Source organism: Anarrhichthys ocellatus, unplaced genomic scaffold, assembly GCF_004355925.1.
Source record: "Anarrhichthys ocellatus isolate YVR2014 unplaced genomic scaffold, GSC_Weel_1.0 scaffold24, whole genome shotgun sequence".
Taxonomy (NCBI): Eukaryota; Metazoa; Chordata; class Actinopteri; order Perciformes; family Anarhichadidae; genus Anarrhichthys; species Anarrhichthys ocellatus.
In genome coordinates this window covers 3,307,602-3,331,266 of record NW_022280054.1, presented here as the reverse complement: position 1 = coordinate 3,331,266, position 23,665 = coordinate 3,307,602, and the positions used below count along the sequence as shown (strand labels likewise).

The 23,665-nt window shown below is 39.5% G+C and overlaps 1 protein-coding gene across 1 annotated transcript in view; it reads right to left on the bottom strand.

The window, feature by feature from the left end:
- Window positions 1–2,745: 2,745 nt before the first annotated feature.
- Window positions 2,746–23,665, bottom strand: part of elna (elastin a) — a 42,471-nt gene continuing 21,551 nt past the window's right edge. Inside the window, exons 6-46 of the mRNA XM_031860966.1 lie at window positions 22,625–22,705; window positions 22,418–22,516; window positions 20,295–20,369; window positions 19,829–19,900; window positions 19,137–19,184; window positions 18,925–18,987; window positions 18,757–18,789; window positions 18,585–18,659; window positions 17,554–17,595; window positions 17,375–17,458; window positions 17,233–17,283; window positions 17,059–17,124; window positions 16,369–16,449; window positions 16,171–16,206; window positions 15,864–16,022; window positions 14,884–15,087; window positions 14,183–14,347; window positions 13,980–14,063; window positions 13,845–13,877; window positions 13,481–13,561; window positions 13,046–13,159; window positions 12,834–12,965; window positions 12,534–12,656; window positions 12,230–12,316; window positions 12,088–12,120; window positions 11,197–11,289; window positions 11,066–11,101; window positions 10,630–10,680; window positions 9,385–9,408; window positions 9,280–9,294; window positions 9,121–9,150; window positions 8,931–8,957; window positions 8,405–8,431; window positions 7,680–7,727; window positions 6,436–6,495; window positions 6,234–6,290; window positions 5,953–5,988; window positions 5,551–5,625; window positions 4,944–4,994; window positions 4,263–4,319; window positions 2,746–2,861 (exon numbers count right to left, since the gene is read on the bottom strand). Coding sequence (XP_031716826.1) covers window positions 2,746–2,861; window positions 4,263–4,319; window positions 4,944–4,994; window positions 5,551–5,625; window positions 5,953–5,988; window positions 6,234–6,290; window positions 6,436–6,495; window positions 7,680–7,727; window positions 8,405–8,431; window positions 8,931–8,957; window positions 9,121–9,150; window positions 9,280–9,294; window positions 9,385–9,408; window positions 10,630–10,680; window positions 11,066–11,101; window positions 11,197–11,289; window positions 12,088–12,120; window positions 12,230–12,316; window positions 12,534–12,656; window positions 12,834–12,965; window positions 13,046–13,159; window positions 13,481–13,561; window positions 13,845–13,877; window positions 13,980–14,063; window positions 14,183–14,347; window positions 14,884–15,087; window positions 15,864–16,022; window positions 16,171–16,206; window positions 16,369–16,449; window positions 17,059–17,124; window positions 17,233–17,283; window positions 17,375–17,458; window positions 17,554–17,595; window positions 18,585–18,659; window positions 18,757–18,789; window positions 18,925–18,987; window positions 19,137–19,184; window positions 19,829–19,900; window positions 20,295–20,369; window positions 22,418–22,516; window positions 22,625–22,705 — 2,924 coding nt within the window. The remainder of the gene's footprint in view (window positions 2,862–4,262; window positions 4,320–4,943; window positions 4,995–5,550; window positions 5,626–5,952; window positions 5,989–6,233; window positions 6,291–6,435; window positions 6,496–7,679; window positions 7,728–8,404; window positions 8,432–8,930; window positions 8,958–9,120; window positions 9,151–9,279; window positions 9,295–9,384; window positions 9,409–10,629; window positions 10,681–11,065; window positions 11,102–11,196; window positions 11,290–12,087; window positions 12,121–12,229; window positions 12,317–12,533; window positions 12,657–12,833; window positions 12,966–13,045; window positions 13,160–13,480; window positions 13,562–13,844; window positions 13,878–13,979; window positions 14,064–14,182; window positions 14,348–14,883; window positions 15,088–15,863; window positions 16,023–16,170; window positions 16,207–16,368; window positions 16,450–17,058; window positions 17,125–17,232; window positions 17,284–17,374; window positions 17,459–17,553; window positions 17,596–18,584; window positions 18,660–18,756; window positions 18,790–18,924; window positions 18,988–19,136; window positions 19,185–19,828; window positions 19,901–20,294; window positions 20,370–22,417; window positions 22,517–22,624; window positions 22,706–23,665) is intronic.

Sequence of the window (23,665 nt, the reverse complement as noted above, 5' to 3'; positions counted from 1 at the left end):
CACACACACACACACACACACACACACACACACACACACACACACACGCACAACACAAAATAGAAGATAGCCTGCTCAGATTTCCCATTCAGACATCCAGCCGGGGGAAATCATTAACGACACATTGAGAGGTGAGTTTTCCACATAGCAACCTGCCAACCAGCTCAGATTAACGGAGTGAAAGGAGGTGTGACGTTGACGATGCAGATGGAGCTTTTCAAAAACATTTAAACAAAAGAGTCGCATTACTTTTTTTTACCTGTTAAGAAAAGATACGCAGACCTAATCAGCTCTACGTGCCTCAAGCAAGTAAAAACTAACTCAGAGTTCTCATGCTGCCTCTAAACCCTGAAGTTAGCATGTCTCATGTTCAACCTTTAATTGGATTCTACAACAACAACAACAGGCACCCCCGGAGCCGCCTCTTAGACGACCAACAACAGCATGTTATCCCCACGCGGCACCACAAATGTAGATAAACGGTTGTGTTTGGCCTGTCCGAGTCCAGGACATATAAGGGGCGGAGGTTTGGTAGCGGCGGTTCTTGCTGTCGTTGGACTTTGCATTTAGAAATCCCCAGACATTCAGAGATCTCCCATTATCTGGTATCGCTAGACAAGATGTTCGTAAACTATTACTGAATGTGTTGTGGCGAGCTAATGTTGGCCATAATGCATCACCAACTAATATTAGCTCATGTGGCTAATGTTAGATACACTGTCCTGATAAATTGCCTCAAGTGATGCCACTTGACACTCAGTGTGGAGTCAGGAAGACCCTCTGTAACCTGCAAGCCCCTCAAGCCCCTCAGGACCAGCCATCTCTTTTCAGGAACTATGGTTATTTCTGAGTGTTGTGAGGCAAATAACTAAATGTTTCAGTCAGAACTCCTCGACAAGAAGTTGTTTGATCTCCTGTTTGTCAGAAACAAAGTTGGCTCTACAATAGATGTGAGAGACGGAGAGAAAGAGGTGGAGATATTACATAAGATCATCAGGAACGAAAGCTGCAGCAACATCAACAACAACAACAACTGTGTCCTATTAATAATACATACAGGAGCCTTGTAAAAACCGGCCTACTTTCAAAGTGAATTACTCCTGACTCATCTTAATGAGATTATCAGCGCTGAATTGATCAGTCATAGAGCTTGGTCATGTTTTTGCTGCAGTGTCATGGTATCACATTGTGTGAGAGAGAATGCATCAAACAACAAAATAAACAGGTCTCAGTTTCTGCTCATTTATTTTGTATTTAAGTTTCTGCTGCACGGAGGGCTTCATACGATAAATATTTGCTTTCATTTACTGAAGGGAAATTCCAGTGGTGAAAAATGTTTGTCTGATACTTTATGCTTCCAAATAACCAATATAAGAATCTAAAATGTCATGAAAAGCGGAAGTCTCAAATTTCAGTTTCGAGTGTAGAATCAATGGCCATTAGTGTGTCTCCTCCATCTGTGAATCTCTTTACATTCATGTTCTCAAATGCATCGTGTTGTATGACCTGAGGCGACTGTATTGATCTGAAGATTGAGTGACTCACACTTTTTATAGTCCGGTCGGGACGACACACATACATACTAACAGTCAAAGACACACATAAGCTGAGAGCTCCTCGTGAAACATGCTTACAGAGAGAATGTGAAGCAACTGGAGAATCTAGATTTAATCTGTGTGGTTAAATCTTTGGAAAAATGTATAAATCCCATCATGAGAAGTCCTTAAGAGTCTCAAAATGTGACGACTGGGTCAGCTACTAAGCTTGAAAGGCAGGGTTATAATAGCAATGTATAATAATCAAATAATATCTATATATATAATCTATGGTTTGGGAGGCTGCTAAAGTGTTGTAATTTCTGTCTTCTACAAATCAGATCAGTTCAACAACAGACAAGATTTGTGCTCAATGTTAAAATCAACATACTGGTTGAAATCCAAACAATGTGACGAATAGATTTCTTTCACACAGAAACACATGAAGTCTCACTGCCCACACACACACACACACACACACACACACACACACACAACGTGCTGCAGAACAATTCATCAGAAATCCAACTGAGAACAAACTGAAGGCATCTTGTAAACAGTCTCAATATTCACACACTCACTCTTCAAATAAGCTTTTTCAATCTCATCGATCTATAGCTGCTGAGATGTAGAGAGAAAGCTGCCTGAGACTGAAACACAAACCGGCACAAAGTACGGTTGACATGTGTTGATAAGGAAGACGGAGCAGAGTCTCAGATAACTTTGAAATCAAAGTCAATGCTCGATGATGTCTCTATGTGTATTTGTTTTTTGTAAACATTATTTAAACAGGTTTTCAGGCTGCTCAGGTGTGAGAGACATTGTTTCTGTGGTGAGGTGCGTCACAGGAGTTATAGGAGTAATAACACATGGTGTTAAACAAATCACCTGAACCCGTCTCTTGCCTGATACAATAACAATATTCAAACAATGCTTTTGAACCTGAGTTTAACTCAAAGACGAGAAAACCCAAAAGAGAAAAGTCACACGATCTCCTGACAACCAAAAGCAAAAACTCATGAGAAAGAAGAAAAGACACAATTAAAGGAGATTTTCTCACAAAAAAGGACAAGGAGGAGGCAGAGCAGTATTCATATCACCAGTACAGTAAAAAGGTGCACTGAGAGAAGAGTTCAAACACAAAAGATTGTGTTTGAAAATGCTTGTTTTAATACAAAACTAAAAGCTACTTGATTTGCTGTCGGTGAGTTTAGTGTTGAACAGACCTGAAGCAGACGGTGTGCCAGTCGTTGCTGAGTGCCTGGAGGTACTCCTCATCGTAGATCCTCTGTTTGCATCCCGCACAGACGGGCAAACTTCCTCCGGCTGAAACACGAGACACGGAGGTTACAGGATGTACTGGTGTCCATGGTTTTACCGTTCAATATGCATAAAATCAACAGCAGTTCTTTGATGGGGTGTAATAATCGCTGATGTGCGTTTGCATGTGACTGTTCATCTCTGTTCTTATCTCGCCTTCAATGCAAATCCTCACTGAGGCTCCAGATTTCAAACAAACAACACAGAAAATGCTTCATCATTACAGACAACATTCAATTTTAATTTTTGGTAAAAAAAAAGTAATAATATTTCAACTATTTGTAGGTACAGCAGAGTCCGGACAGATCCGATGTAGCATCTGTGATAGCATGAAGTTATATTGATTGCAACCGACTGAAACTTCTCCACTAAAAGCCCCTTTGTCGCATCATAGTGACAGTAAGTGCATATTGTCACCTTCTCAACATAAAAGCAGATATTATTTCAGCTTGTTTTTTAGATTGAAACTTTAAACATTACACTTGATCTGAACAGGTGTGGGAATCATAAGATAGGTGCACAAGACAATACAGGGGATACTTCAGTACTGTATGCAAAATATTGCAAACACGATTGTTGGCAATAGATCATGTTTCTGCAGCTGAAAAGTAAAACATCATACACTGTATTTATTACATTTACTGCATCATTATGAGCCTTCGGTTGGATATTTTACAGACACTGGAAAATAAAACATGTGACGAAGTTCTTCTGAAATTTGAGAGCAATATGTAGCTGCATGCCATCTCTCATATGCAAAACAGCTATAAACAAGAAAAACAGTGCTGAGCACAGATCAGTTCAGAGTTCAATCCGCAACACAGCGTCTGCATATTGTTGGATCAATGTTGTATCGTTGCAGCTTTGATTACTCGTCCATGCTTGCCATCTGTGTTGGCAGAGGTTTTGTGCGGTCGGCTGGTTGATGTAATGACTGATTGAGCCGCCCTGCTGTAGTAGTTTTATCGATCATATTATCTTGAAGGCAGTCTGCTTTGTGCTGATGGCTTTTCTCTCCTTTCACCTCTTTACTAAAGAAGCTGTTTCGCCTCATCTCTGTATCATGGCATTTCTCTATCTGATAGCTGGACCTGCGCTGTCTGCAAAGGTCTCAGAGAGGACGCAAACACCTCAGTAAAGGCAAACAAAGCACACCTGCATTCTTACACACACACACACACACACACACACACACACACACACACACACACACAAACAGCATCCTAATACTGTCTTCTTCCTTCACCTCCACCTCCTTAAGGTAAATGACCCTATTCCGATTTCTGTTGGGTCCTTTCCACTGATTTATGACACAACCGATGGTCCTCAAAGGTGACTACTAAGAATAAAGAAGTTTACCAACAACACATTACTAATGTTTGTCTCTTCACTGGGCAGCACTAGTACCTTGGTAGTACTGCTGGGGGTAACCTCCTCCATAACCAGGAGCCACAGGAGCCCAACCTGCAAAATTAAAAAGTAGTTACCATTGAGACTCATTGACAGTAAAATTGTATCAGTGTGTAAACTGACAATACGAGTTTGACCATTCAACATAATAATTAGTGTTGAAATACTGTATATAAGCATTAAACATCTTTAGGTTATTTGTGAATCAATAACCTAGTGATACATGCAGTACATACAGTGAATATGACAACTTGACCTATTTATGTGGAAGCCAATAATTATTCTCCATTTGGCAAAGCTCTCTTCTCTACTGGCAAATGAGGGAAGTTATTAAACCATCTGTGGAAGCATTTCACACAGACAAGTATCTCTCTGGCCATTGGGAGGAGGATTAGGGCCGTGAGGTTTAATGCTCGTATAGTATCTGTGGGGCAGTGAGAGGAGGCTGTAGCTTTATGATTACACTCATCCTCACTGATGAGCAGAGGAGGAGAGGAAGGACCAGAAGCTACACTCCCCAAAGTGTAAAGTGTGTTGTGGACATCTGAAGCCAAATGTGGGCCATATTAACCCTCTGTTGTGTCTTCTTTTGTTTGTTTGTTTGTTTAAACAAAAAAAAAGAGATTATACAGGAGGAAAGGAGCAGAAAATATCGAACAAACATGCGGCGCTTCTCACCTGGCTGATAAACACCGCCACCGCCACCTCCACCGCCACCATTGCCGTAGCCTGTTGAAATGAAAAGCAAAGAAACAAATCGTGATAATGTGTCTATTCTTATGGCTTTGTGTGCAGTGGGTTTAACTCATTATCAGTTTTGTGGTGTCTATAGCTGTTAGCATTTCTGCCCCTGAAGTGACAGTTAGCCAGTGGCTCAGCTGAGGTCACATTAACAACCTCATCCAAACGTTTTTTCAGGGCAGGACTCTCCGGGGGTTTGTGTTATCTTCAAACAGTCACACTTTGATGTTGCACACAGTATAACTATAGCAGTAATCAGTCTTCATCAGGAAATGTTGTGTTGTTGACTTGCTCGGTTTACAAATTCCTAACGGTACTGTAATTCTTCAGGGATTACTGCCTTTGGTGGAGCTGGACGCTGGACTCATACCGCAAATGTTTCTTTAATACAATAAATGTCAATACATCCATTCTAATATCTTCAGCAGAATCTTTGTCACAATAAAAGGAAACGAAAAACAGCACTTGTGACTAACACATGATTCTTTACCAGTACTAAAACATTCTAGCAATATTAAAGTGGGAAGCAGGCCTGTTACACTACCTGGTTTGGGTGGTTTAGCTCCAGCACCAGCACCAGCACCTCCCAGTCCAACTACAGAAGGATAAGTCAACCCACCTGTAACAAGAGAAATAAAACTGGCTTAGATGTGGTGTTTAAGACTCTTACATGGTTCACCCATAGCTGTCCTGTAAAGAAAAACTGGAAAATTAAAACACCAGTTGATTTCCTTTATCAAAGTATCCGGCTGGTTTCTCCTTCCTGAAACTGAGCCCCATACAGAAACTTATCAGCATGCTGGTCAGCTTCCTGCACAGGAAGTGCAACGCGATGGCATCTCCTGACCAACTGACACTTTGAGCACTGGGCAGAACCTTCTAGTTTCTTTTTTTTAAGTCGGGGGAACATTGTGTAACAGTGCTGTCAGCCTCCTCTCATACATACCCTGGCCATAACCATGATGATATGGCCTGTATCCCCCTGAATCATGATGACAAAGAAAAGTAGCATTATTGTCTGGTCGGTCAGCTCATCTTTTACAGTTTGTGTCGGGGGCTGCCTCTTCCAAGAAATGGTGATGAATGTTATCATGGAAAAAAAAATATATGACTCAAAAGCATGTGTTTATATGCTTTTTGTTTCCCCATTAACTGACACATGTGTCTAGTGTTTAAAGGGTGAAGTCAATTTTTACGTGTTAAATGAAATGCAGAATGAGTTCTGACCTTGATAACCACCGGCTGCCAGTGGGATTCCTGCTCCTGCTCCTGCTCCACCCGCAACTACAATAAAGCGCAACACAACAACGTATGAGCCTTCACATGGAAAACAAACATGATGTGGTATCAGCACCACGAGGAGCTGAAGCACAGACAGGATAGAAATCACAGCCACATCTATAAATGTTTGTAGAAAAAGGAAACTTGCCTCCATAGGTTCCACCGTAGGGATATCCACCTCCGGCTTGCCCAACACCTGCTCCTGTACCTAGGAAGTAAAAGTGTTAGAAGACTGGAAGTGTGAAGATTTAACTGAATATTCCCCATTACAATCGTTCATCCTATGCAGCCTTAGATTAGCTTCAATAAAAAGCAGTGCACTAGTTATTGAGTTAATCAGTCCAGTGGATTGTTTCATGAAACAGGTTATCACTTGGAAAACTGAGATGAATCAAAAATAATAGAGGAATGTGATGTCGACTTCAGGTACAATCATCACAAGATTATTAGTTTGTTGTTTTACTTCATAACGTTATGAAGGCCACAATCCTACCCCCTCTGTTACACTCTGCCTTGAAAAGTATGCAATATGTAACATTAATTTTACCCCTTATTGTATGTTTTTGACCGTTTTATTCAATGTTTCTTGGTTTTCTTTATTGTCTTATATGGATGCTCTCTCTCCGGGACAATAACATTTATCTTGATATTTGACTGATTGAGTTGGACTAAATGAAATGCAGGAAAAACACCTTACATTAGGTCTCGAGTCAAGCTCAGGTAAAATAGTGCAGAATAGCTGAAATACTGTACAACTGTCAATGTGCTGATGCATACAACTGATGACCAGTCAGTCTATTGGAGGTGTAATTGGGTAGAGAAAGGCCTGATGCAGCGTTTCCTAATATGTTAACCAACGTTTTTATCGGTTGAAGTTGAGTCGTTAACTGTCCAGACAGAATGTGCACAGTAAGATAAATACAGTGTGTGAAAGCATGATCTATAACATTGAATAGGATAATACAAAGTATTGATAACATCATTAGGAAGTTTTGATTTAGAAATGAAGATAAAGATAAAAAATACATTTACAAATTATACAAATCTAGACGTATGAAAGTGGGCAGATATGTGCAAACACTTGGTTGCATGTAGAAGTTGTTCTTCTGTCATGAATGGGACCTTCCAGGAAAAGTTGGGTTAACATTATGAATCATTTAACAGATAGTCACACAGCTGTGCGCTTTTTCTGCTGCAGAGTCACATAGAGTAGATAAGATTATTTTTACAGTAATACTGAATATTCAGTACCTGAATGACCAATGAATTTAATGTTGATATTGTGGCCATGGAATGAGCTAAATCAACTATATGCATTATCGGACACAATGTTAGAACAAATACATTACTATACAGATCAATTCTGATTGATGATTTGTTAGCCATCATTACCTGGTAAGAATGGTTTAGGTGCTTTGCCACCTGTGCCGACACCAACACCTAAAAACAGCAAGGTTTAGTATTATTATAGTCACTGGCTGCAGCAGGGACCATTGACCATAGCTGTTCACTCTGTCTTTGTCTCCACCGTGTGGCCAGATGGATGTATTGTATCACATTACAGTTTTTCTCAATTGTTTACAAACGGTTTTCTGAAAGCCTCATATTTTTTAGAACTCTACACACAAAAGGATAAACTCCACAAATCTCCTGCAAAATATAACTCTGCATTCAAAACAATACATATCTATGTATATATATTTTGGAGCTTTATTGCTAAAGCTCTGATTGTTAATTGAACAATTGTGCAACCCATGTTTGCCCATGTGAGGAGTCTTAAGTTTAGCATGTTGAATGGCAGGGTGTTCCATGTGAACATAGGAGATTTTATTCATGAAGATTGTGCCAAATGTTAGAGAGTTGTGTGTAGTGTTTTGAAAATAAAGTATGGTGTAGAACTGCAAACGGAGTGTAAAGCAGGACATGTGTCCGTATGTTATCAGAATTGGTTTGGGGTGTTTGGTACATGAGTTACAGGTTGTGGTCATTGTGACTCAAGTACCAGTATTAGCATGTAAATAATTAAGAAAAAGTGGAAGTTTCAAAGACAAACATAGCTTGAGGGCTAAAAACAACATGGAGTTCTTAAATGAATAAAAGTATAAATATTGGCCTACCTCCAGGTTGTTGGACTCCAGTTACAACTAAAGGATAGAAGAGACTATTCATGAGCTATGTACAACATTTTACGAATTAATACAAATGAAGACAAAAAGGACAAAAACATACACAACATAGAAAGAGAGCCCATCTAAAATGTTGGGATGAAAGCAGAGCTTTCCGTCAAAGGAAAATAAATCTTGTGGGGTAAAGTAAAACAAAATGCAACTGAATACAGAAGCAAATCCTGTAAATATAGTATTAATACTAAAGAATGGTTCAGCTTTCCACTATATGTTATTTCTAAGACTCAACTGCAACTAAATTAGTTTGATTATTATGTATGGAACTGATTTTTATTACTTTATTCTCATACATATAATAATTGACTTGTAATCATTTGTTTAGATTTATTTTTTCAGGCTTTCTTTGAACTATGAAAGTCACATGACCAGGTAAACAATGAGATTAGTTGATATCACAGTGTGAGTCTTATTTATTAGATCAGTAAGTCTCAGATACAAACAGATAGTTTACACTTACCAGGCTGACCATGGCCTGACGGACTAACTAAAACACAGGTAAGAGGTACATCAGTTAACATCCTCCATAAAATATGGTAACAGACGAAGAGAGAGCAATCTACATTTGGTACAAATACTACAGAATATTGTAAATAGATTAATAGATCAGATTAAATTTACATGCAAAAGAAAAAGAAAACGTCTCTTACCACCAGAGGGAGCTGCAACACCTGCTCCACCTATGATAAATAAATACACAGGGTTTTGGTCATTTATCTATTGACTGAATACAAGATGTGCAAAATAATAATCGTTACGTTTTTTGTTGTAAATATTAATATGAGAATATATTTTTTTTACATACTTACCAACACTTGTGCCAGCTGTGAAATAACAAAAAGCATCATCAAATTAAGCTTTGTGTAGTAATTATATATTCAGTACAATGATCAAGTTTGTTATGTAAAACTTACCACTAGGCTGAATAACTCCACCAGCTGTCAAAAGAGCCAGGAATATACATTATTAAAACAGACATACAACAGAATTAAATAAAGTAACTGCAAAAAATATGCACTTATTTTTAACCCACCGCCTGTTTTCACACATCCACCACAAGTACAAAAAAAGGCAAATTTTGAATTAAAATGTTTTTGTTTGGTTGATTTAGTTACTATAACAATCATTAAATATACAGTGTTAATGATGGAATTATAAAAGAAAGGAAGGTATGGGAAAAACAAACAGGAACAAGACATACTCCTTTCAAAATAATATAAAACAAACAATTAACATGACAAAGAAATAATGTCAAGACAGCAGAAGTACGTATAGATAGTATTCTATAGCAGGGGATTCACAGTTCATTTACTATTCATACCGATATAAAACTGGAGATCAAATGTCACATTATTATCATGGCAATGGTTTTATGAAATGTAAACTCAGGAAATATATAATTAAAAAATCCCCCGCTGTAGAACTTGAACTGTAAAACTGGTCAGGAAAAAGTGCAAGCATTCATATTGTCAAAAGAAGTGTAAACATTTCAGAGCAATCACATGTGGGAAATTGCATGCCAGCATTAAAGTATCCCTTCCTTCTGAATGTCTGCTAAATGAATACATTATATTTGCCAATGTCCAGAAATGACAGCTATCAAGCTGAGTGTCAGTGTTAGTAAAAGGAAAGGAGAGCACAGGACAAGTAGCCTACTGTTGGTGAAGTGATATCATAGTGCCTGTCTTCACAGTCCCAAAATGAAGCAGCATATTATTTTGTAAAATAAGATTTCTACAGTCCAAACATTATTTGAGAAGACAAATCATTAATTGTTCAAATCTGAAAATCTAAGTCCCATACTGTAATTTCTGGCCATTTAAATTATTAGTATATTCTCATATTGTATAATTTAATACAGGTGAACAAAAATATAGCAGATTGGATAACAGATTGTGCTTTTAGGATTTAAATCTGAAATCATTAAGATGTTAAATTTGGATGATGCTTAAAAACAATGACCTGCAAAAGACTTATTTCAATAAATAAAAGACTCTTTCTCTTTTAGGAGGAACAATGACATTAACAAATAGTGAGAGGACTGTCCCACACTACATCAGAGTGGCAAATACGTTACAACTCAACTACAACTTAATATATATCAAATACCACAGGTTTCACTTCATGGTCAAAGGTTTCATGCAAACAGCAAGTCTTACTGGGCCGTGGGACCTCTGGCGTCTTGCCAGTTGCGGCTATAGGCGTGGGCTCTGTCAAAAGACAACAGGTTCCAGTTTCATCCATCGTACTTTTAAGCGTGAGAGAGACTAGAAAAGGCAGAAGCTGTGAGGTGGACTATGATACAGCCACAGCTGGGAGGCTGTTAGCTAGAGGTGGTCAATAGCTGGTAGCACTAGCATTAAAAACAACATGTGAGTTTTGTGGGCAGGAAATGGGTGAAAAACACGTGGAGCGGATAAATGATGTTACAGTACTGGTGCAGTAACCCCAAGGTAGAGTGCATTTGCCATATACAAGTGGAAATTGGCACTTTCCCTCCCATATGCTTGATATAGCTTCAGCTAAAATATACATGTGTAAAAGTGTGAACAGGAAATGTCCCAGGAAATGCAGAGTCTTGGCATTTCACTGTACCTGGTCTAGGAGTTCCAGCAGGCCCTGCGTCCTTCGCTGTAAACGCAACAAAAAAAAAAAGGCCATTCGCAATGTAAAACGTATAAAAAATGGTCATCTAAGAAAATATGTAACTGTATTCTCAGCTTTACCTGGCGACAAGACAGCAGAACCATCTGGGCCACCACTGACAACTGTACCTGGAGTAGCTCCTGGCACTGCAATTCCTTCTCCAGTGACGCCTCCTGCAAGAGGCACACACGGATGCCACTGTTATCTGCTACTTTAAATCACAAACAGCTTTTGTGAACGTTTGTTTCTAACTAGAATGCCAACAATAATGGCTTTAATCTATCTGACTTTTCTCCCTCTATTGACTCTGTTGGGGCATTTACCTCGTCTTGATGAATGGATAGCAACAATAAGAGGAAGATTCAAATTGGCATTTGCTTCCTCTGCAATGTATTTCTTTCTGTGACGGCTGAATATCGCCACAAAATGGGAAGTCTAGATATAGGAGCACTTGCTCTTTGTCAGGGACTGACCCTATAATCTGGTGTTTACTGTTATTTAACAACATATGTATGTTTATTGGTCATTATTGTTTGTGAATGGTAGAAGTAAAACAATAATTGAATGACGTAACTTAGCATCAGATGACAATTGCTAACATTGCGGTGGAAATAACTCATGATATTTACTCAAGGTAAAGTGGTCCAATGAGGCTTGATAGAGAAAAGTCAGGTGAGGTTCTGACTTAGAGAGATTCCAAAACCGTTATGAAATTGCGACTGAGCTTTGGCTAATGACCGATAGAATGAGATTGCAGACCCAGGCGGTCAAAATAAGTGTCCTTTGCATGGTCGGGGGGAGTGGGTTCACTATTAGACGAGGTCTGACATCTGACATGAGCTGGTGGACATAACTGAGGAAATCAGGTATGGGCTACCTTACTTACGTTGGATGGAAATTGTCAGCAGGTGATTTAGAAAATATTACTTTTTCATTTGTATAAGATGACTGAATGATTACCAGGTTCTCACCATATTTTGGTGGTTTCACACCGCCTGGATATCCTGCATGAAAACATACCCCCATCAATATATTTATGTTGAAACTTTATCACTTTGTATGATGACAAATCATAGTACTTCTACTGTCTTTCCATACACACTGCACATATACCTCCAGCCCCAACTCCTCCCGGTGCAACTCCTCCTGTCCCTCCCAGGCCTCCTGTTCCAAACCCTGCTCCAGCTCCTCCTGCAACACCTAATGAAGGAAAATAAAGCAAGTTAAATGAGTTGTACAATACACAACAATTGTGTCTTACCTATTATAATCAGTTGTATACACAATACAGTGAGTATGATTGTGTAGTTTATGTACCAATGAATAAAATCTACGTAGGATATGATAAAGTAAGAGAGACTCAGAATCACGTTATGCATTTCTGAATGTGTGATATTTGTGTGCTTATTTATTGTACCGTATTTAGCAGCTTTTGCGGCAGCAGAATATTGTCCATATTGTCCACCTTGTCCTGGTACAAAACCAGGACGTACTCCTGCTCCTCCAGTTCCTAACCCTGCTCCAGCTCCTCCTGAAATTCCTAATCAAGCGAGATGGAGCAGGTTACATGATTAGTTTAATTATTGAAATCTAAGAACAAGGAGCATAAGATAAAATAAGTAAGACAATAGATTTTTAGTCATTGAAAATCGTTTCCTATCAGAGTTAGTTCATACACTATTGAATGTCTCTGAATGTGTGCCTATATTTATTATACCGTATTTAGCAGCTTTTGCGGCAGCAGAGTATTGTCCACCTTGTCCTGGTACAAATCCAGGACCTACTCCTGCTCCTCCTGTCCCTCCCAGGCCTCCTGTTCCAAATCCTGCTCCAGCTCCTCCTGCAACTCCTAATTCAGTTTGAAAATATTAACCTTCCAACCAGAATTAGTTGATTTCTGACTATGTTTTTTGTGCTCTTTTCACCTACCGTATTCAGCAGCTTTTGCGGCAGCAGAGTATTGTCCGCCTCCTAGTCCTGGTACTCCTCCTGCCCCCCCCAGTCCTCCTGTCCCTAACCCTGCTCCAACTCCTCCCAAAACTCCTATTGAAGGGGAGTTAAGTAGATTCCATCATTAGTTAACAATTAATAGTCTTATAATAAATAGGATAAGTTACAGTAAGTATTGTACTGTACCCAGAATACATTTCTAAATAATAAAAAAAAAAATGTGTTGTGTTGTATCTATATGACTGTATGCTTATTTCTGCTGTGGTTTCCTCCTACTCATAGTACTACACCAGGTACTCTTGCTTGTCCCGTACCCAATTAATTTGATCAACTTGTCCTAAAGCAAAGCAGTAGAAACACTCTCACTGTACAAAACCTTTTTGTCTACTCTGATTTTTCAATTTGATGACTTACCACCATAGCCGCCACCACCAGGAAGTACTTGCCCTGCTCCCCCTGGAACTCCGCCTCCTCCTAGGCCTGCTCCTGGGACTCCTGTTTGGGATTGAATAAAGAACTAATCTCTCGTACACTGTTATGAATGAAAGATTACAAATGACATAATTCTTTTGTAAGCTGCTGTCATTACCATTTTAGCAAACCAAATTAAATCTTCAGTATTATCCATTTAAGACGCAATATTCCAAAACTCGTGATTGTAACATCTGATTCATGTAACAGTGAGTAGATCAGCACTGCATGAGATAAATAAGTCATGCCACACCATATGACATGGTAATCATTACACAATGTCAAATGGTAAACACCACAGTCTCACCGTATGTAGGAGGTTTAGCACCAGCCGCCAAAGCTGCAAAACAACATGCCCAGAAGAGGTTAAAACGTGATCTTAAAATGTTGCCAGATTAATATTATTACTCATGTAGATCAAAGGTCTGTGGGGCATGCTTACATCCATATCCTGGTAAAAAGGGGAATCTTCCAGGAACTCCTCCACCTGCACCACCACTTGGAACTACCCCTGCACCACCTGGACCTTAATAATGGAAAACAAATAATCATGTAATCATGCACACTTACTTAAAATACTACTTAAAATGCAATGGTTTTGGTCTGCAATATATATGATTTTTACAGAGATTGAATTCCAGCTACCATATTTAGCTGCTTTGGCAGCAGCAGAGTATCCTCCACCTCCCAGTCCTCCTGTTCCTCCTAGTCCTCCTGTTCCTCCTAGTCGCCCTGCTGCTCCTAGTCCTCCTGCTGCTCCCAGTCCTCCTGTTCCTCCTAGTCGCCCTGCGCCGCCTAGTCCCCCTGCTCCTGTGTAAGACATATTTCGATGTAAAACATTGGCATGTCTTAATATAGCAAAATTTGGAGTGAGTTTGCTGGCAATACAATTGATTGTATTCAGAACAATCAAGCGAAATTAAGAATCAAGAGCAGATCACAGCAGGCAAAGTGAGCCTTCCCCTTTTTCTGTGCATACTACACAAGCAGATGTATGCAACATCACTTCTTTCTCTCTGGCTTTGCATCTGAAAGTGTTATTAAGCAGGTTGTATTTAAGTTTTAATAGCAGGTACAGTGCCAGGTTTGAGCATTGGCAGGACCGTGGAGTTGCTGGGCGTTTCAAAGGTAGAAATATCAAAGCTGTAAAAAAAGAAACACACACACGACAGCCAGACCATTGCTTGTGATCTCAGCCCCTCTGTATTCAATCTCAGAGTCTTGGCTTACCACCTGGCCTTGGTATCATGTGAATCACACATCGCTAAATACCAGGAATCTGTAGTATACACCCAAAGGAAGCACATGACAGGTTCGGAGATTTGATAACAGTAATTTATAATTACCATATTTAGCAGCTTTGGCAGCAGCTGAGTATCCTCCTGTTCCTCCAAATCCTCCTGTGCCTCCAAGTCCACCCGTTCCTCCAAATCCTCCTGTGCTTCCAAGTCCACCTGTTCCTCCAAATCCTCCTGTGCTTCCAAGTCCACCTGTTCCTCCAAATCCTCCTGTGCTTCCCAGGCCTCCTGTTCCTCCAACTCCCCCTACTCCTGTGGAAAACAAGTTTATCTAATGAGCCTTTTTATGTAAAGCAAGCTGCATGGTTAAATATAATCAACTGAAATGAGTTTGCTGCGAAAAACTTAAAATAGACCAAATAAAAAGATGCTTTTGTGAGTACAATGAGAAACCTGATGTGGTTGTGTTACTGTAGGCTGTATACTTTCAGAACAACTACCACCACCACAAAAACTTTAGTTTCAGTTCACATTTCAACATAAACATTTGATGAGTTCACAAAGTCAGCCATCTGTTCTAGATGAAGGCTGACCATGTCCAGTTACAGTCTTTGAGTGCAACTGAAATCACATTTTGCAGTCAAAAATAATATTCCATCTACGTAGTATATATAGTACAGGTATAACCTTTGATAAATCAGGTAATGTTACTGAGATCAGATCTCTTTTGCAAGAAAGACTCGAGTAAAGCAAAACAAAATAATTATGTTCCTGATCATAATTGGATTTTATCTTTAGTTGACAAAAAAAGTTGCTTTCCCTATTTAGCAGCTTTGGCAGCAGCAGAATATCCTCCACCTCCTCCGAGTCCCCCACTCCCTAACTGTCCTCCTATCCCTCCTTGTCCTTCAATGCATATGGGAAAGGGAGGCCAAGACAAAACACAATTATAGCTAATACTTACTCCATATAGTGTACACAGAATTTTGTAATTGTGAAGACACAAGTACAACTTGTATAGCTCACATAGCAACATTATGTTAAGTAAAAAAAGGGAGCATATGATCATGCCATTTTATATACCATACCATATTTAGCGGCTTTGGCTGCTGGTGAATATCCACCAAACACTGGTGCACCTCCCGGTACTCCTCCTGGTACCCCCCCAGGTACCCCTCCTGGTACTCCTCCAGGTACTCCTCCTGGTACTCCTCCAGGTACTCCTCCTGGTACTCCTCCAGGTACTCCTCCAGGACAGAGAGAGAGAGCTTTTTACTAAACCCAATGTAATACTAAGTACCTTTCAGCTACAGAATGAGTAAATAAAAAAAAATAAAGATGAAAAAAGATGATTTTAAATAAGCTTCAATGACACAAAAACATGAAAGTTCTCACCATATTTAGCAGCCTTGGACCCAGCTCCATATCCAGCTGTAAAATATGTAAACATAGGGAAGCATATGATAACGTGTTTACAACTAAAGTACATAGAAAAAAACTAAAAAGAAGGCAACGAACTTTTCAATCATGAGGCTGTCAACATGGCTTTAGACTTTTAGTTTAGTTTTTTATGTCTTTTGCTAGACATCATACCTCCTGGCAACTGCCCTGGATACAGACCACCAGTGCCGGCAACACCTCCAACACCTCCAACACCTCCAACAGCACCCAAACCTGCAGCAGAGAGCACACACTTTATGAAGATACTAGAATGTTCTGTACTGATGTTACGCAACTTTAGCCTGAGCGGGTGAGATGCCCCCGGGTCCCACTCCTGCAGAAAGAAAAAACGATATTAAACCACTGTAGATATTAGTAAGTCCCAGTACAAGTTAAGATTTAAGTCATGTAGTTCATTGGTACAGAATAATTATTCATTTTTAGTTAGTTTGGTAACAGCTTAGTTGTTTGGATCTTTTTCTTTCTTTCTTGTGGACCCCTAAATTTTATCACGTATTAATTGTGTTATTCATTTGTTAATTTTATCATGGTTGTCCTGCACCAAAAAATCTCTCTCCTGTCTACAGTGCTGCTTAACTTGTGCAGCTTTTTTGCCTCTACCACACAGTCCCCAAAGGGCAAGACATGTTGAGATAATCTAAATAAAAAAATAATGGAAGCCACATCTGACCATATTGTTCTTCCAAAAAGACTATGTCTTTTTATTTTCCACCATCCCACAATTCTATTTCTGGTGTAGAATAAACTATTTAGCCATGAGGGGGCTAACATGGCTTTAGACTTTTAGTTTAGTTTTTTAAGTCTGTTTTTCGGAAATCATACCTCCTGGCAACTGCCCTGGATACAGACCACCAGTGCCGGCAACACCTCCAACACCTCCAACACCTCCTGCAGCAGAGAGCACACACTTTACATACACACATATTCTGTACAGATGTTACACAACTTGTATTTTGTTTTTCTTGATAAAAAATGGTAATGAATGTGGTAGGCTACCATATTTGGCAGCTTTAGCCTGAGCGGGTGAGATGCCCCCGGGTCCCACTCCTGCAGAAAGAAAAAATATATTACGTATTCTTTGGTCTATTCTACCTTTTAACTCCATATCAATGAACAATACACTCGTAGAAACACGCACCAGTTCCAACAGGATATCCAGGCCTTGACTCGGGGCCACCTATTCCTCCCGGAAGTCCAGCGCCAACATTTCCAAAGCCGTAACCTGAAACATTGTAATGTGAGGCATCATTAATCATTGAGCTGATGCAACAGATATTCCAAAGTTTTTGCAGAACATTTAAAAAAATATATTTTTACCAAAAGGCAGTTTGCCACCTCCAGGTTTTGCTCCGTAGCCACCTGAAGGTGAAAAAAACAGCATTTGAGAGAATGTTGAGCCAGAATGATTCAGTGCATACACACATGATCAGATGCAACAAAGGGTTAAAGTTAATACAAGGAATGTGTAACAGGTTATGAAACAGTCTCAAGTTAATACTGTTGACTCTATATCACCTATAGCACACGGCAAAAATCGGCAAGCCATGTTTGGAGAGTAATTCTCATCTACAAATGTAAAACATACCAGATTCTCTAGATGTCGAAATAAAAAAAGAATGTAAGCCATTTAAACACATCACATGTACACTGAAAACCTCATGTTTCAGTATGGCTAAAGATTGTGGTCAAATGTCTGGCCACTGTCTCTTTCCGTCTCTACCGTCATCATCTCCTCTTAACCATCAGATATAGGCATAAATGCCAGATAATAACCTGTAATATGTTAAAGGCAAGACCACCATTTCAGTGATCATACAGTTGTGATTATGAGGACAATCATAACAATTAGAGTAGTGTAAGAAAAAAATCATAGTAACAGAATAGATCTTTTCAAATGAATTCAGTTTTGTAGACTTGTCATCCTTTCATTGATGTGATTTTACAGCTGTTTTATGGACATGTGTGAGTTGGCGAGCTTACTATATTTGAGCAAAGTTTAGTTACAGCATGAATTGGCTCATCCACTAAGGGACTAGAAGCACAGTAGCATTGCTGTTGGAATCTCTACAAAGCAGGTAAATGGAGGCTAAGTTCGGCTTTTGGAGGCATCAGAAAGTTGATATCCGGAAATAAATGAATAAAAAGTTTCTAGGGTCCCTTAAGACACGAGTCCTCTCTTTGTAATGAACCAGTGATAAACCCAGCATAGAAAACCTTAGGGCGGTACCCATAGAGGTTTCTATAGGGCGAGTATGACTGTCTGTATGCTGGATAAATCACCATCATCATCATTATATGAACTGTAGAGTTCAACTTCTGAATAACACAGTTATAGATCCAGACCACACCTTGTAATTTGGGTGATTTGAGGGGGTATCCATGGAACACACCGGGCTGCATCGGCCCACCGTACCCGCGGCTTCCTGTGACAAAATAAATCAAGTTAAATCCTAATCAGCTAATACCAATAATACAAATATATATGTGTTTGTAATACAGCAAAATCACAAATAAATTTACCTGGTCCTTGACCCCCTTGTCCTCCCCCTCCAACTGCATAAGATAAATCACATAATCCAATTAGACACTGAAGGAATGGCCGGCCAGCCAGAACTCACTCAGGATTTTTAGCCTCAATGGTGATTAAAGAAATTCAAAATGAATCATGATTAAAAAATGTAATCTTACTTGACTTGGAATTTAGGTCAGTTCCTGTGGCAACCCCAGGCAGAACTCCGCGTCCACCAAACCCTGAAGGAGCCATAGGCAACCCCCACAAGAAAAGCCTCATTAAATCGCTGTACAGTCCTCGTTTGTAAAAACATTGAGCAGTCCAATGTTGAAACACTTGACAAATAGTGAGAAATAATGCCTGAGATTAATCTATGAATAAGACAAACCTTGTCCTGGCACCAGTCCACCTTGGTAAAGTCCAGGCACGCCCACACCTGCCAAAGCAAATGAGAGGATAGTACTTCACTTCTGCATCCACAATAAAAATATGAGAGGGATCTGGCATTGATGTGCAGCAAAAATCTGTTTTTTAAAGCATTTATTGAAAAGGAAAATGACATGCCTGTCAATCATTATGACAAAACACTACAACAAAAAGAGCCAGGCAGGATGCAGCAAAGCCAGGCGGGTGCTGCTGGCATCTGGCAACATTTGTTGTCTGTAATCTTTCTTTTGCTGTTTATATCTCATTTCTTATCAGTGAAATCCTCTTTGGAAGAGAGATCATAATATTGGAAGTTGGATTCTTAAAATTAGTTAATTTTTCCATAGCCTCTTACTAGCACAGCAGAGTCAAAGTTAAGCAAAACCTATAACAACAAATAAGAATGTAGACATTACATTTCACAGGCTAGTGTATGTATGCATGTATAATGTATATACTATAAATCCAACGTTTATTTTGTTCCTTATTATGTATCCTTGCTCTGTAAAGCACATCAAATAAACTATGTTGTATTTGAAGTGCAATGGTAATTGCACATGCAAAGAAAAAATACATTTGATGCGGCTCTGCTGCCTAGTGAACTGCATCCTGTCTGTCTTCAGCCTTTTGAGTTTATTGTTGAGTCTACAAAACCTGGCACTTTGGCAGCTTTCTTTCCAGCACCAACACCACCTCCCGGGAGGCCTGTCTGAGGAATAACAGGCACTGAAAAAAAAGGCACATGAAACATATACAGTGTTAAAAAACATCTTTCTTGTTTGGTGCTAAGTCCAAAGAACTGTAACTATGATTCCGGCGTCCCAAGAACTCTCAACACAGTCAACCACTTTCTTTAATTTTTTTTTTCTTTATCACATTAGGAAATGTAATATGTTTGGTGCCCAAGGTGGCTCTTCGTCTGAGAAATCATTCAAGTCTTATACCTGACGAAGAGCCAATTTGTGGTATGAGATGTTGGTAGTATTCCTAAATCCTAAAGTGGAAATGTTAAAGGTAATGGGAGCAGTGTTTCCAGTCCTTGGGAGGCCGAGATCACAGTATGACAAACATAAAAAGTGCAAAATAACATAAAAGGAATAATGTATCATGTGTGTCTTGCCTCCAGCGGGCACTGCGGCTCCAGTTCCAGCGCCTCCAGGACCTGCTCCCGTCCCAAGCACAGTGCCTCCAGTCCCTGTTTGAGAATTAAGTGCCCAGACAAAAATCCAGAATATAAATATACAATTTTAGGTTTGAGGTCATAGTCGTTGAACATCAGAGTGATGAAAACCTTACAACACAAGTATTCTATAGTTGAACATCTCATGGCCGCTAGAGGGCCCTGTGATACTGAAAAGCAGTAATGAGCAGGTGTGTGGTTTGTGCCAGACTAGACCTCTTCAGCAGGTAGTCAGATTCTTAGACTCACCGTTGGTATTGAGAGCAGCTAATCTGGCTCTATACGTCTGTCATCACCCCATAATCAAAAGCAACATGGTTGAGTTTTAATCTAATCAGGAGAGGCAGCCAGCACGCATGGCATTCGCCTTGCCTCATCAAATGCCTCATTTCTTTGGCTATCCCCTCATTTAGGAAATGAGCCGTCAGCTTCACTTGTAAGGGAGTATTGGCAGCAGGATAAAACACATTGGTGTGTTTGTTTAAACTTTTTACTTTTTACATTTTTTTTTATCTTAAACTCCCTGTACTTAGCCAGACAGACATTGCGCACTGCCTTTAAGTATGTGGCCTGGGAGATTTGGTGAGGGAATGTTTTATCTTATTTGTGCTCTTTCGTAGGAATTAGTTGGTATTTTGAGTGTCATGAAATTAGTACACACTGATTTCAAGAAGCTCCAGTTTTGTCATTGCCAACTAATACTTTAGAGTAGGCTCTTTGCCACAGTACAGTCTTGGCCATGATCGGGCCCTGCAGAGGCCCTGCTTCATCAGCCTGCCTAATTTCAAGTACATTATGTGCACATACACGGCCCAGACTTTATTTCTTTTGTAAACACATATATTTCAGTAGTATAGTAAGAGAGAAATTAGCATCACAAAAATGTTTTTTTGAATATATTGAACCCAATACACCCAAACATCCCTCATTAAATCCCACTCCACCCTCATCACATTGTACGCCACAGACTTTGAGGTCTGGCTGTGCTCTGTTGAATTTCAAACAGTCCAAGGTTTTCAGGTACACCATAAAAATGTATGTGTGTTTGCCAAACAGTGTTTTTCATGCCGAGTTACCATTAATGCAAAACATTCATTTTGGCTTTCTCATAACATGAAAGCGTGCAGATCTATCAATGTTCACACATGTGAACTCGTGTCAAGTTTGTTCAGTAGTCTGTCATCAGGCCAAGAATCAGCTTACCTCCATGTGGTAGCAGAGGGCCTCCTGCAGCTGTGATTACGACAACCAGAGTTTCAGTGGTATTCGTCAATATAAAAGATTTAGGGAATAATCCCCAAGGAATCTAATTATTGTGCTTTTTTATGTTCATGTCTCAGCAACTACTTTTAATGTGGGACAGTGCTTGAAGCAAGCATGAACCAAACTGAATATTTCTCCAAGTGATTACCTCCTAAACCAGGCAGCTGGGTAGATGACCACCATAGCCAGTTGATGTGGATGTTACCTATACTGATAACTTATTCCCCAATTTGAACCTTAAAGCACTGAATAAACCACACAAAACATTATCGTAACATTAGGAAGAGATAATGTTTCCTAAAAATATTGATGCGCACATCAATTTTACATAGTTAAAAATAAGAATAATCAATCAAATGTCTGATTTCTGCAATGTTCTAGTGTATTGATATCTTCAAAATCATAGTTTTTGACATATGACAACTTGTATGGTCAGCTAAAACAACATCTTTCCATCTGTCAATTTATAAATACACTCAAAGTAGCAAAGGACGTAAGAGAAGTCCATTCCACCTGGTCCAAGCACACCAGGGGACTGCCATAGAGTGGGTGACGCTAAATGCAGTACTTCTTCATAAATGTCACTGGGTGTCAAATCGGAGCTCATGAGGGCCCTTAAGTTGTCCCATCTGACAGACTTATCTTTGGAAGGAAAAGGATGCCATTATGGGTTTGATATAGAATATCAACCAATCAATATACCAATCATTCAACTCGTGGCACCAATTAACTTGTGCCATCACTGCCTTTACAGGATGCTGTTACATTTCTATCAAGACATTTTCTGCCATCTGCTGTACCTCTTTTAGCAGCCTTCTGTCCAGCTCCTGGGAAAAAGCCCCCTGTGCCGCCACCATATCCACCATATCCACCATATCCACCATAACCACCATAACCACCTGAATGAAACAAAGCAGCAAAGATGAGGGAGTAGTAAAATGTATGTTTTTATAGAGAGAATATAATGTTCTACACTTCTGTCAACTAAATGTTGGGTACACTCTCACCTCCTCCATAGCCTCCAGCTCCACGACCACCAGCTCCTACACCACCGGCTCCTACACCACCGGCTCCAGGATTGCCATAACCTGGATGGGAAAGATGGACAGGTAGTAGAGTAGTGAGAAAGAAATGTAGTACAAACTGTAGATGAGGGCAAGGGGAGTCTAAGAAAAGAAGCATAGCTTTCGTCACTGTGGCTTTCAAATGAAAATAAAGCACACGAAATATGACACAATATCATGTGTACTTAATTAAATTAGATTGAATAAAATTAAGTTTCTAGAGCGAAGGACTGCAGTTGACCCTCACTGATAAAAAAACATGAGAGACCAAACATCACAAATGGTGATATAATCTCGTTATGCTGTATTCGAAACACTGGAGGGAGCAGTCTGTTCTTTCCAAGACCAAAAGTCCCAAACTAACCTATGGGTGGCCTGACATTTAATTAGTTATATACAAGTTTGGGGTTCTGCTTGCTGATGAGAACAAAAAAATGTGAGAAGAGTGGGAAATGGAAAAAGTAAGTTAAGAGAGAAAGAACCTAAACTAAAATTCTCATCACCTGCTCATGCTTTGAAAGACTGAACAATCCTTAAAAGTATGTGCCTAAATGTACAGCCAATAACATTATGCATGTGGAATATATATAGAATACTTTTCAAAGTATAGTAGGCCTATCAGGACTAAGTGAGTGAAGGTGGGATCTGATTCAAATCTCGATTTATTAAGTGGAACTTAACTTTCTCCAGATAACTGTCAAAGTGATATATTCCTATTTTCTAGGGCTAACAAGAGACTCCATGCTGTAGAACATGTTGGGCAAATTATTCTCAGAATTATTTTTCTCAGATTTGTATTGAAAGAAGCTGTTAGCTGAACAAGTTCCCCAATCAGAGACAAACATGTTGGAGTAATGAATGTTTCTAATACAAGAAGAAATTTGAATGCTGCCAGCAGGCTAGTCCACCAAGGAACTTGTTTTCAACAATACTTGTAAGCCAAAAAATCTGGGGTGAGAACAAGTAAGCTTGGGAATGAAGCTG